The following is a 14,225-nucleotide window of genomic DNA, read 5'->3' as shown; positions in this document are numbered from 1 at the left end:
CTCCCTGAACCTGGTTCTGCCGAAGGTTTTGTCTCTTTAAGGGGAGTTTTTTTGGAGTTTTTTTAATCCCACTGTTGCGTTCTCTCTGCGATATAATATTGTAAGGTCTTGACCTCACGACATAATGACTTATGTTGTGGATTAACACTATATCAAAAGAAATTGCATTGAATTTAATCCATATTGTTGTATGATTGTACGTATTTTTGTAAGCTGTCCTACAGAAATAAAACTCTTAAATTCACATACACCTTTGATTAAAGTCAAAAATGTTAAATTAAAAGCCATTTCCAGAGTTTCCATGTTGACTTAAAAGACAGCAGGACAATTAAATAGATTACTGCTGATTGGTTTGGACAAAACGAAACAACTTCTCGTCCATAAATTAACCAGCGAAAGCAAAGTTCAAATACAAGTCAGGCTGTATTTGTTTATTCATTTGATTATTTTATTTTCAGTTTATATGGGTTACACTTTTTTTTGTTGCCTTCATTAAGGCTGATGAGAAAACATGAAGGATTTTTCATGGATTTGGAGAATCTGGAGCATGAAAGTCATCGTAAAGTCCAACACCGGTGGATAAAAATAGAATAAAGGAAAATCAAAGGGAAAAAAAACATTTGCACCCAATATTTGCCGAGTTGCTGAGTTTGTGTTTTGATCGATATAAAAAGCATGTTTGCCCGGCCTTTACATAACAAAGTTGGAGCTCAACCAAGACATCTGACGGAGAGAGAAGCGTTGAGGGAGTCGGCATTACTACAGTGAACCTTGTAGTTTTTCACAGATGTGACTTAAACACTGCATATTAAACAAGCCTTGTCTCTCCATAAAGCCTGAGGCTGAATAAAGGCTGAATAAATAACCGTGACAAATAACGCAACCTTCTGATGTTTTGTTTGTGTGCTGTGAAGTACAACACAACACAATAATCAGCTGAGCGTATTTTTTGATTGCCATCTTTCTCACTGTGGTGTTTCTTTCTTTCTTTTCTTTTCTTTTTTTTTTTGTTCCCTCCTGCCCTCGATTGCTCAGATGTACCAGACAGGAAGCTGACATCAGACGAGGAGGAAGCCAAGCGGATCGCGGAGATGGGGAAACCGGTGCTGGGGGAGCACTCCAAGCTGGAAGTTATTATTGAGGAATCATACGAGTTTAAGGTGGGAAAGGTTGCTCTTCAAACGGAGGAAACATACCTTGATCGTCAATAAAAAAAACAGAGTTTCCCTTGCAGTCAAGCAGAAAGCAGATCATCAGGCAGTAAGACTGATGAATCACTGCCAAAGGACTTAATGCAATCCTGCACTACTCTATAGGTTTTTGCACATGTCAACCTTTGCACTATGCTTTCTTCTGCACATGCCTTTTTGCATATTCAGCATCACCTACCTCAGTACATCCTAACTTTTCTGCACCATAAATATGTTTTGCCTTTCCTGCACTCGTCCTCTACATTCATATTTGCTACCTCGGTATATATGAGCAGACGTAAGTGTGTCTGAATAAGTGAACTAAGATTTTCATTGCACTGATAACTTGTTTATCGCTGCGTATGACAATAAAGCCTTTGAATCCTTTGAATCCGAACTAATCCCACCTTGCATGAGAGGACGGCGACACATTTCTAATTTCAGCGGAGAAATGTTACTCCTCAGAGGCCTCCCAAGCCCACGCAGATTTATTTCTGGAGGAGAAGCATCCTCTAACCTCCTCAATCAAAAAAAAACATATCCCCACCATGTTTGTTTCTGTATTGTGTTTCAAACCGGGCTTTCTGGAACTGGATGGTACTGCCATCATGTGGTGAAGCTCGTGTATTTCTCTTCAGGAGCCTCTCAGGATGCAGATTAGAGATTCTGAGAGTAAATAATGGATGGATTTGATTCGTGTTTTGTTGTCGTGTCATGCAGAGCACAGTGGACAAGCTGATCAAGAAGACCAACCTGGCTCTGGTGGTGGGAACAAACTCCTGGAGAGACCAGTTCATGGAGGCCATTACAGTCAGCGCAGGTAATGTTTTCAGCTCCAGGAGGCTGATAGTGGATTTTGATGTGTTGATTCATAACATTCACCTTCATTTCAACATGAGCTGCATTTCTCTAAATGTCAAGCCGAGCTCTTAAACCCTGACAAACCGTTTTTGCATCAGATAATCAAACTTAAAGATGGAGAATATCATCGAACGCAAATAGTTGTTCCCGCTGACTTGAGTCTAAAAATATTGGTGTCAGTATCCGACCTTCAAAGACACACATCAGTTAAATTCTCCCAGGTGCGCCGCTCTTGAAGCTGTGGAATAATCTCATGTACAAACCTCATCCATCACGTCAAACAGCAGCAGCATCAGATCCTCAGCCTGCAGTCACAGCTACTATGACGGCCCGGGTTTGTCACTTTGCTGCTGAAATATTTAATCCGGTGATGGTCTTTATTTTTTCATGACCCACTCGTAGCTTAAAAATGCATGCAGCTTGCACGGCCCTGACACTTTGAATCATCGCAGCGTCCCTGCTTGTCCCCTGAGCTTCCTGTGAGCTGCCGGGACACAGAGGACGCCTCCACCTGGGGAGGGTGACCACGTACTTTTTTAGCTGTGAAAAGATGACGCTTTTATCCAGAGGAGCTCACAGCGTGCAAGGTTAAGTGTCCTGCTCGAGCTCACTTGGACAGAACCTGCAGCTGCTGTGGTGACTGGGACCATTTAGATTATGGGAAAATCGCTCCGTGGCCACTTGGTCATCCTGCAAAACAGTCACAGCAGATACACAAAACTGCAGCAGTGATTAGAGTAAACATAGGATGTGTCCCGAAACCTCATACGAACTGTCATAGTGGAAGGTTAGGTACCAAAAACATACTTACTCAGCATTTTAAACGAGCAGGCTGTTATTTGGAAACATGCATCACTGGGCATTAATGAAACTGCAACTTTGGAAAATCACTAAAATAATTTTTAAGATTTCTTCCTGATCTGTGACCATCAATTTCCAAACACAAGTTTACATACACTTGTAAAGATCATGTGTATCATGGCAGTCTTGCGTTTCCAGTTATTCCTTTAACTTATAATTTTCTATGGTGGAAACATGTCTTTCTCACAAAAAAAACAATCATGCATGTTAATTATTTTATAGATTTATTGTAGGTCAGCTGGAAATATATCAAAAATCTGCTGGATTAAAAACATACATACAGCAACTTGTACGTCCGTTTGATGATGTGGAAAGCTGCGTTGACCAAATATTCTCAAAGCGTGGCCTCTTAGCTTCTCTCCTCCTCTGAGCCAATTTAAACAAGACCCATTTGATAAACTCACTAGACTCACAAACACTACAGTGGGAAAGTCTAAGGAGCTCAGCACGGACCTGAAAAAGCTAATTATGGACTGCAACAACACGGACACCAAACCTCCCATCAAGCACGGTGGTGGCAGTATCATGCTCTGGGGCTGTTCACTGCCATCAAAACTGGTGCTTTATACAGAGAAAATGGAAAAAATGGAGGAGGACTACTTCTGCATTCTTTAGGAAAACTTGAAGACATCAGCCAGAAGGTTTGGTCTTGAATGCAGTTGGGTGTTCCAACATGACAATGACCCTGAACACTAATCAAAAGTGGTAAAGAAATGACTAAATCAGGCCGGAATTAATGTTTTAGACTGGCCTTCCCCATGTTTGTGTCAGAAACCCAACAAATTCTGCCAATTCTGTCAAGAGGGGGGTTAAAGATTCAACCAGAAGCTTGCAGACGGTTACCACAGAAGACCTCATTGAGGCTAAAATGGCCAAAGGATATTTAACCTAACATTAGCATTGCTGTATGTCTATTTTTGACCCAACAGATTTTGTCATATTTCCAGCAGACCTAGAATTAATATACTGAGGACAAAAATGCATGTTTGTGACAAAGGCAGGTGTGTTTTCATGGTTCCATCACAGAAAATTCAGAGTTATAGGAATGACTGGACACTCAAGACCGGCCTGTGGAGTCCAGACCTCAAATACCCTGACCTGTTTTAGCCGCATGAGAGGAACCTAAACATTATTATCCAGGTGGTTTTAATGTTATGACTCACTGTGTATTTCAGCACTGGACATACAATCTTCTTAAAACCTGCTTAGAATTAGTGAGAACTTTGGATTTGGGACACACTGTGGGAGTTATTTAGCAGTAAAGTGAGCCAACATCTCAGAACCTATGCCAAGCTACAACTGAAAGTTATGTATCTATTAATTTTGTAAATCAAAATCAGACATCATTAAATAAGGTAGGGTATTCAAGTGTGAAATAAAGTTCATCCCCCGTTTTTTTTTTTGTTTGTTTATCTACAAACTTCATCTCGTCTCTTAAATGACAAAAACAAACGGCTCTGTTAAATAATTAAAAGTCAGCTATGACCTGAATATCCATATCCTCGGGCCGAAGTGATATTGTGGGATGTCTCACGCTGAGAAAATAAGTCGACACGCCATTTTAAGAGAGTTTTGTTCTCTCCCCTCCCTTCTCTGTCACCCCTTATCTCCTTTATGGATCCTTTATCTCGCCACTGTTTTCCAACTCTCCTCTGGCTCTTTATCCTCTCTGCTCCCTTTTAACTTTCTGCTACATCATCCGTCATCACTCTCTCCTTGTCTCTTTCGCTTCCTCATCTGCTCTCCCTGTCCCCTCTTTTAATATTTACTTCCCCTCCTTCACCCCTCTTTCTCTTTATCTTTGTCCAAATATTTTTGCCGTATTTCCATCCTGCCTGCTGCCTCGCTCTCTTCTGTCACCCCCCATTACGTCTCAATCCATCCCACCTTTCACCCTTCCGCCGTCTCGCCCACCAGATGAGGACGAGGAGGACACGGGGGAAGAGCGTCTGCCGTCCTGTTTCGACTACGTCATGCACTTCCTCACCGTCTTCTGGAAGGTCCTGTTCGCCTGCGTTCCTCCCACCGACTACCTGAACGGCTGGGCCTGTTTCGTGGTCTCCATCATCATCATCGGCCTGCTCACGGCCGTCATCGGCGACCTGGCGTCCCACTTCGGCTGCACCATCGGCCTCAAGGACTCGGTCACTGCCGTGGTGTTCGTGGCACTCGGCACGTCCGTCCCAGGTGAACGTCGCGCTGGACACCTTTGTTTAACACGCTGATGTCTATTATGTATAAATCTGTCCTCTGAAAGGTAGTTTGATATTTCTTATGTCAGTTGATGGATTATGCGGCTCGTATTCTGGCTGCGAGAGTTCTGACTTCATGAGCTCAAACCGCAAACATGCTTTGTCATCAGGAGGGCTGATATTCTTATTTCCCCCACATTGACATTTTCACCCGACAGGAACAATATGTCACCCAAAACTGGGACTGCCTCAGCATTTTCTGTTATTAAAGGTCCTATGCGCGCATTAATAAGGCATTACTGCATACAGTTTGAAAAAAAAAAAGATATAAATATTGCGAACAAACAAGCCCAGTGCACAAACTGAGCTCTTTCACTGCAGTTTACTTTGTTCAGTGGAGAATCATGTGGAGCACTTTGACTGATGATAGTTATGGTGGGTAATGTAGTCCTCATTTCTACAGATGCTGGTTGGGTCAAAACAATCAAATTCTATATTTTAACGCTTTTTCTTTACCTGGATGAAAAACATCATGAGGAAAGATGTGGAGGTTTGTTTGCACTTTGTGTCACATTATATTTGTGTGTGGAGTGCTATACAGAAAAGTCTGATTGATAAATCGATTGATTAACTGAAGATACTCAGATACTTTACTGTATATTTTCCGAGATAATCTGCACTCCATATATTGTGCATAGCTGTAGTACCTGGTTGCACCTACAAGTGGAGCCGCTTAATGTTTAGAAAAGCCTTTTTCAGGAGGCAAGAAGAGAGCATTATGGGGGTTTAACTTGTACAGGGCCACCACGACAAAGTCTCCCGTGGAGCTTAATGACATCAGACTGGAGATCATATGTTTGAAACAAGCTGTGATCAACACATATAACAGAGCTGCCTATGTGATCCAAACTGTGCATCTGTTAATGAATCAACTATTGATTGAAAACGCTGCATTATTTAAGAAAATTGCCGAAATGTACATCTCTAGTGTCCTGCCACAAACTGTGCTCTCCTTTTATGACACCAAGGATCAGACTTGAATGTCTTGAATGTCTTGATCAGTCATTGTCACAATCACTGATTTGGTGAGATTGTTTTGTTAATGACATTTAAAATAATGTTAAATGGTGGAGTCTACAATTCTGGAAGGAGATTGTTGGTATTTAGCATACTGAGTTGTTAGCATGTGACAGATTTATCTCTCTTATCTCTCCATCTCCCAGGCTCTAGGTTTGTCTGCCATTTGCAGAGACAGACGCCAACAGAAAGCAAGCAGACCATGATTCTGGCAACAAAAAAAAAAGTGTATTGGATTAGAATCGCACACTCCACTTTTAATCACATTAAAATGGCAATGACAAATGGCTTCTCTCTCCACAGACACCTTTGCCAGTAAGGTAGCAGCGGTCCAGGACACCTACGCAGACGCCTCCATCGGGAATGTGACCGGCAGCAACGCCGTCAACGTCTTCCTGGGAATCGGCATGGCCTGGTCGGTGGCGGCCATCTACTGGCACATGAAAGGGAAGCCGTTCGTGGTGGAAGCCGGCTCGCTGGCCTTCTCCGTCACCCTCTTCACCATCTTCGCCTTCCTGGCCGTGTCGGTGCTGCTTTACCGGCGCCGGGCCCACATCGGGGGAGAACTGGGCGGGCCCCGGGGACACAGACTGGCCACGTCAGCCTTCTTTTTCAGCCTCTGGTTCCTTTACATCCTCTTCTCCAGTCTGGAGGCCTACTGTCATATAGAGGGCTTCTAAACAGCAAAGACTCGAGTGTGACGGAATCAAAAGCGTACAGGGGTTTAAAGTACAACTTGAGTGAATTCTCACTACGGAATTTGGGTCAGTCTTGTATGGTATGAAAGGACAGGAGAGGTAAACCCGGGGTTTCCCTCGACGCCTCCCTCCCTCTCCCTCGCTCTCTCCCTCAACCCCTCCTGTAAGGATGCTTGGAGGTGTGAATCCTGCCCTCTAGTGCCGAACAGGCCTGGCTGATACGAAAGCGGCCCGAGCTAGTGTGCTTACAGTTGGGATTGGGTTACCACCGAAGTCCAGAAGACGCCGATGCCAAGAGGTGGTCCCGCATTCCACTGGAAGAGGCTGCAGTCTTATAAAACGGAGAGAGTTGAGTCAATCAGAGGTCTATATTTTTCTCAACATCTGACGAGAACGACTTTTTTAGAAAAAAAAAGTATTTTGGGGATAAAAACGCAAAAAATAAACCAAACAAAAAAAAAAAAATACAAATCAACACTCACACACATGCAGACACACAAAGAGGAATCAAAGAACTATTTTCTGATCTATGTTAAGGAATAGCATAAAAGATTATATCGAAATATGTTGTTGAGTGACGGCGGGATGGATTCATAGTATTTATTTTTATTTGCATAGTTTCCTAAGGAGCACTGCAGAGTTCTCAGAAATCACACGAAGAAGAAGAAGACGACGACGACGACGAGGAGCGACAGTGACAGTTCACACTGGCAGACGAATCACCATTCAAACAGGAGACGAGGTGAACACAGTGAACATAGTCAAACTGCCCTGAACATTACTTCCGTACTCTAAACGTATCTATATATAATATATTTCCATATTTTCTGTATATTTTGAATATTTGTTTAAATGTGGTCACCTTCTGCTCTAACAGAGGATTGCTGTGGCTAAGCGGGAGGGGAGGGAGGGGTTATAACTATATACTGGAACGATGTCTTCACATTTCTAAGAGTTATGTATCTTGCCTAGGTAAAAGTATGACATTGTATTTTATTTATTTACTGATATCTTGGTCTCACTCGAGTTTTCACCTTTTCAATCAGAAATCCGAACAAGAAAAAGTTAAAAAAAAAACAAAAAAAACAACAACAACAACAACAAAAAAGACAAATCGTGTTGCTGCAGAGATAAATTCAGAGGTATTTTTGTACTGTTCCTTCCATGCACTTTGCTGTATAGTTCTACTTATGGAGACTTCTACTTGTACATGTGCAAAAGGCCAATATGAACGGTGTCACTATGGACTGAACAGAGTGCCTGTGGAGGGAGAGGCGTTCGCTGCCCACACGGACTGACCAGCTCTTTGCTCTGCTACTCAAAAAACTCAAGAGTTTCTTCTTTAAAAGCTGCGTTAATTTTTTTTTTTTGCCTTTTTTTTTCTAAAATACAGTCGAATTTAAGGCCTGATGCCAACCTGTATTTCTAATCTTCTACAGCAGCTGATATTTGAGCTGTTGTTAGCATGCAAAAAGGTGCGTCAGCCTGCAAAATCTCAGTTGGTTTTTTTCTTTTTATAATATAAATACAAACACTTTATTCAAAAAACCTTTTAGTTGTAATCTCCACTTTCTACATTGCATCATCCAGCCATTTTCCTTCTGCTATTATTTCAAACATGTGTGAGCTGGTCGGGCAGGGAAGTAACAGCAAGCTCGTAGTTTGCAAATTGTCTTTGATACGGCTGCTAAAATCCCAAATTTTAAATATCTGACATAGTTTTATTTAGCTTTTAAGTTCCTCTATGGTCATTGATTTAACACCTAAAACCTCAATTCTGTGTATTAAAGTTTCTAAATTGCCAAAATACTCCACCTGTCATGCTACACATTGCATACATTTGTTTCGTAATCACTAAAAATATGAGTTTGTGCAGCTTTAAGTGTTCTCTTTTTCTTATGCATGACATTACAGACCTTGATTTGCTATCTATGTGTCATTTAAATGCTACACCTCACATTGAACATTACTTATAGGGCTTATGAATAGTCTCCCCCCCCCTCTTGGAAGTTTGGTCAATTTAATTTGGCTTTTTTCACAAGAATTTACCTCAAAAAAGACTCTTTCACGTCAAAGTGGAAACACGTTTCTACAAAGTAATGTCAGTTAATTAGAAATATAAAACATAAAATAGGTGACTGCATCAGAATTCTCCTCCTTAAAGTCAGTATTTGGTAGATGCACCTTTGGCTACAGTTACAGCTTTGAACCTGTGTGGATAGGCCTCAGTCAGCCGCAACAGCTGGATACTGAAATTTTACCTGCTTTATCTTTTTTCTGTGACGATCACGAGTGAACAGCCCTTTTCAAGTCCATCCAGAAATTCTCAACTTGATTTAGGTCCGGGTTCTGACTCGGACACTCCAGAACATTCATCTGTTTGTCTTTAAACCATTTCTGTGTAGCTTTAGCTGTTTGATTTAAGTCAAGGTTGTCACATCGCATCAGGTTGTCCACCTCTAGTTAGACCAACCAAGAACCATCCCCACATCATGATGCTGCCACCACCATGCTTTCTGCTGTGGATGGTGTGTTTGTGAGGATGCGTTGTGCTTAGTGTCCAGTCTGATGGACAAAAAGCTCCATTTTGGTCTCATCAGACCAAAGAACCTTCTTCCAGTCGACCTCAGAGTCTTCAACATGCCTTCTGGTGAACTCTAGTCGAGATTTGATATGAGATTTTTTTCAACAGTGGCTTCTTCTTTGCCACTTTACCATAAAGCTTTACATTATAAAGAACAGGACACAGTTGTGGAAGAGTCTCTACCATCTTAGGAGCTTGTAAACCCTTAAGAGGAGTCATAGATTTCTCGGTGGCCACAATCATTAAAGATCTGAGAGCCATTTTTGTCAACTCTTACCAGAAAAAGCCAAATGAAATTGATCATGATTCAATGTTGAAAAGCAGAACTGTGGGGGGAGACGTAGTTATCATACAGCTGAAACTGCTAACAGTGCTAAAATGCTAAACCAATCACATTAGACATTTTTTATGTATGTGTTTCATGAGTAATAGGAAACAATGAGTAGTCCAGCTTCAGGTAGAACTTTGCTTTACTTGACATTACAGAAATATTTGGTAAATCTAACCTCAGAAGTTTTTTGCTTGTTTTTTCAGTGCTTTAAACATTTCTGCAGATTTTACATGTTTTTTTTTTCCAAACATTTGCTCCCGTCGGTCATCATGTAAAGAGCCAACCAAGCTCACTTTGGCCTGAGACTCTTGAGTGAAGCAGCACGGTGGAGAGCTGCCGGCGTGGGCGTTTAGCGCAGCAGGTAGCTCCAGGTTGAATTAGAAAGTAGCCTGTTATTGATACTGAATGCTGTTTTAACACATGACTGGTGCTTTTTGTTTTTAAAATGACAGTTTAAAAAGAAAAAAGGAAAAAAAAAACACTTCCAAGAGCGGCGCAGAGAATATGTTTATTACTTAATTTGCATAAAGTGTAGTATGTAATCAGTCGGTTCTTGGCTAAAATTTTAAAAAATCACCCAAGAGATTACCAAAGAGGTGGGATGCAACATAAAAAATAAAAAAAAAGAGTAGATGGAAAAAGTTGAAAAAAATAATCAAATAAATGGCAGTGACACTGTATTTCCACAAGGGGGATGTCAATCTCCAGTCCCTGTGGTCGTCCCTCCTTCTTAGCACTCCTCTTCCTCCTCCTCCTCCTCCTCCTCCTCAGTGTTCTTCCTTTGTGGTGAGCAGTGTTGTAAATACGTCTCGTGGCTGAATCGGATGCTCTTTTCCCGGCCCTGGACCACACCTGCTCACCCCACGATGATCTCTCTTTCACACTCTTGCATATAAAAAAAAACACACATTCAGAGTAGAGCGATGGGTCCACTGCTGCACAAAGATGAAGGGGCCGAACCGTCCCACTCAGAGCCGGCAACACAAACAAAAAAAAAAAACACCCCACATTATGTACATAATTTTCAGTGTATGTTTACATAGACACAGTATAGGTGTCCTGTTGGGGGTGAGGTGAAACAAGCATGACAACTCTCACATCTCATCTTACAGGTTATCTGCAGTCGCTTCATCTGAGCCAGTGGAAGTGTGGAGTTCTTAAGTCAATTTTTCTGAGTCACTCGGGCTCATTTTGTTACCGTTTTTTTTTCCTTTTAAGTCCTGCAAAATGTTTAGTTTTTGTTTTTTTCAGCAGGTAATCCATGAACACAAGGAAGTGCGGGTGTTCTTAATTTTTATCTCTTGCCTTTTAGTGGCTATTTATCTTGTTTATTTGGTTGTATTCTTGATTTTAATCTGCCGGGATGTGCTGAGCTGAAAACGTTGGCCGAGTGTGTGTTTGTTTGCTGTGCATGTTGCCGTGCTGAAGCCAAGGCGTCTTCGCACTTGTGTGTGCACAGGCGGTGTTGTTGTTCACGAGGGCACGACTCTAAAATCGGTTCTGTCATTTTGTCTTAAAAATACATGTCTTAATTATGTAAAAAACAAAAAAATAAAACTAATAAAAAAAAAGATCTATATATATATTTATCATACACATCACTTCTCAAGGCACCAGTCGATTTTTTTTTTCTTCTTCTCAGCCTGTGGGATGGAAGTGAAATATCACCGTGCAGTACTTGGACTTGTGGTCGATGATGTTGTGAGACACTGAGGAAAAGTTTCATTGATGAGGTGAATACTGTTCTTTAACTTTGTTTATTTCTATTTTTTTCTTTTGTGTAACAGGTTTCAAACAAAGGGGGCGGCGGTGGGGGGGCACATTTTAATGGATGGGTTTGTTTTTCCTGGCCTGCAATGAGATGTCAAAAATAAAAAAGCAAATTTCCAAAGCTGACGGTGTTTTGAGATCAACCAGTTTTTTTGTTCTTTTACTGTTAAATAAAAATGGCTTTCTGATTCATAAGCGACTTAACGCTGGATTCACTGACTTTAATCAAGCTTGTTGTTTTGGGTATGTGTCATTTCTTGTCACAAATCATAACCTTGCATCTCCAACACGCCTTTTGTTGTGCTTTTCTTGGCCTTTATTACTGAAGAGCGACAAAGAAAAGGAGGAGAAGTGTCGCAGCCTTCATGCATGACGCACCAGATGCTTTTCATGTAGATAAAATCTCCAAAACTACTCTTATTTGAGTTTTGCAAAATAATAATATGTAAGTACACGCTGCTGTTTTAGAATATCGCAGCAAAAAAGCACAAATACATCATCACAAACTGGACATATAAAGGATTACGCTTCACTGCATATTTGCATTAAACATCTAAGGGAGGCTATTTTAAGTTGACAAAAGCGAGCAAAAGTTTACATTTTGCAATCCACAGACTAGTCAGACATGTTTTAAGCCCAGCACTGAGCCAACAGTCCTGAAAGCAGCAGAAACATGAACCCCAGATGGGCGCTTCTGTTGAAATCTGTAATTAATTCAGGGTTTTTTCAGGTAACACAACATGAAAGCCTGATTGATAATCAAAGGTTGTTTTTGTCCCTTTTCTCTGCATCTTTCTCTCTCTCTTCTGTTCGCTGTGTTTATTTGCTGGTTAATGAAAAATAAGCCTTTTAAACAGGATTATATACATAAAACAACTTCAAATTTCCAAAGCAAGAATCAAAGTAAAAGAAAACTCTGTCAGATAAAGATAATGATGGAAAGTTTAAAAAATAGTTCAACTTTTGACATATTAACTCATAATGAGGTAAAGTTCTGACTTTTAATATCAAACTTTTGCTTATTGTTTCATAATTTTTACTTATTATCCCACTTTTTAACTTAAAGTACAACATTTGACTCATAACTCATGTTTATTTTATTTTATGAGCTAAACTTTCATCCTATTATCTCATGATTTAAGTCAAAATCATAAACGAGCTGACTTTTGTCTTATTTATTTGCTTTCATTTCATCATGTTATTTTATAATGTTGGCTTCTGATGCCAACATTGTTCATATCTCACAATTCTGACTTTCTACACGAACATTTCGATTCATTGCCTTCAAATATTGACTGAAAAAGATCACACAAAAAACATACCGATACTGTTTTTAACTTTTGATTTTGTGAACATCTCTCATAGAAAAGGTTAAATTGCTCATAAAAAATTACACACTCACCTTCACAACCTGCCCTAACTCACATATGGGTTATATTAGAACAAATTATTGCTCAAAATATTAATGTTAGTTAGTTTATTTAGCTTTTCCCCACAGGGATCATACAAAACAGGGAATTCTGAGAAAGAAGGCCTCATCTGCCACCAACTGCCCTGCTATTATCTCCAAATTCTGACCTAATAAGCTATAATTTGACTAAATGCTTTATAATTTTGAAAATATAAGCAAAACGATGGACTTACCATGAGTATTTTTATATCTATCATGATAGTTTCCTCTCTTTTCCAGTTGGAAATGGGCTTCCATGCACATCTTTTTGACTGTTGCTACCTCCCCAAATATCTTATTTATCATCTCTGCGAGTACATAAACAGATTAACAAGCTTGAAGACATAATCAAACACCAAATGTGCAAACCAATAATGAACAATGTGTGTGGAAGTGGACAAGGTGACCACCAGGGTTTGTGCTTTATGTCCACAGCAGCACATTTAGGTGTCATTTGATTGGCTTTTTTTGTGAATTGGCTGCAGTTCAATCAAGTCAAAACCGACCAAAAGGGCTCTGAATCCATTAAAATTCTGTTTTTAACGAGTCTGGATTTACTGCAGATTGAATTTCTCATGCACACATTCATATAAACACTCATCACGTTGCTGAAATGGAGGATTGTTTGCTATGTTTGCTGTTTTTCTTTTTCTTTTTTTACTTCTTGCAATGACCTCTGCTTCATTTCAGGGAACTGTGCATGGAATTCTGTTATGTTTTTGCTTATTTTGTTGTTTTTGAGGGGAGCCAATAACTAAATAAAGGCGATAATTTGAAGAAAAAAAAAGAGAAAAGCTTCCCTGTTTGTGTTACATGGAGCAGGTTGATTTGACGCCGGCAGGAGGGCGGGACTTAAGCAGCTGCTGACGTGTCTGTGAGCCAATAGGAGGCCGCGGATCATTCGCACGTTGGCACAATTGGCTTATAATAAAAAACCTCTGCGTCCCCAGAAGTTCCAGCGATGATTGGGTGCAGAATTGTGCATCGAAAATCAGCAGGCTGGAGCTGCTGGAGCCGCCGGAGTGTTTGATAGCAGCCAGCGGGGGGACTGGGAGGCGGACGATGCCGCAGCACGGCGCTCTGCTGCAGGGTTTGTGTCCGGGATTAGCCGCTACTTAGCTCCGAGCGTTTGGAGACGCAGCGCAGCTCCGAGCCGCGCGTCAGGTGGATGCGCCTGCAGTGATCCAGGTCGCCCCTATGGATCGCGCCCC

At 40.9% G+C, this 14,225-nt stretch overlaps 1 protein-coding gene across 1 annotated transcript; it reads left to right on the top strand.

Annotated features, from left to right (window-relative positions):
* Positions 1–1,035: 1,035 nt before the first annotated feature.
* Positions 1,036–7,945, top strand: LOC103372486 (sodium/calcium exchanger 3; the record flags this gene model as incomplete). Its single annotated transcript, XM_008302141.1, has 4 exons — positions 1,036–1,160; positions 1,911–2,010; positions 4,830–5,099; positions 6,485–7,945. Coding segments are annotated over 4 exons (872 nt in total), but the record flags the coding sequence as incomplete, so codon positions are not given.
* Positions 7,946–14,225: the final 6,280 nt, after the last annotated feature.

The sequence above is a fragment of the Stegastes partitus genome, unplaced genomic scaffold (assembly GCF_000690725.1).
Source record: "Stegastes partitus isolate 25-593 unplaced genomic scaffold, Stegastes_partitus-1.0.2 Scaffold1765, whole genome shotgun sequence".
Taxonomy (NCBI): Eukaryota; Metazoa; Chordata; class Actinopteri; family Pomacentridae; genus Stegastes; species Stegastes partitus.
Note: the sequence above shows the minus strand (reverse complement) of the source record. Positions and strands in the feature narration are given on the sequence as shown.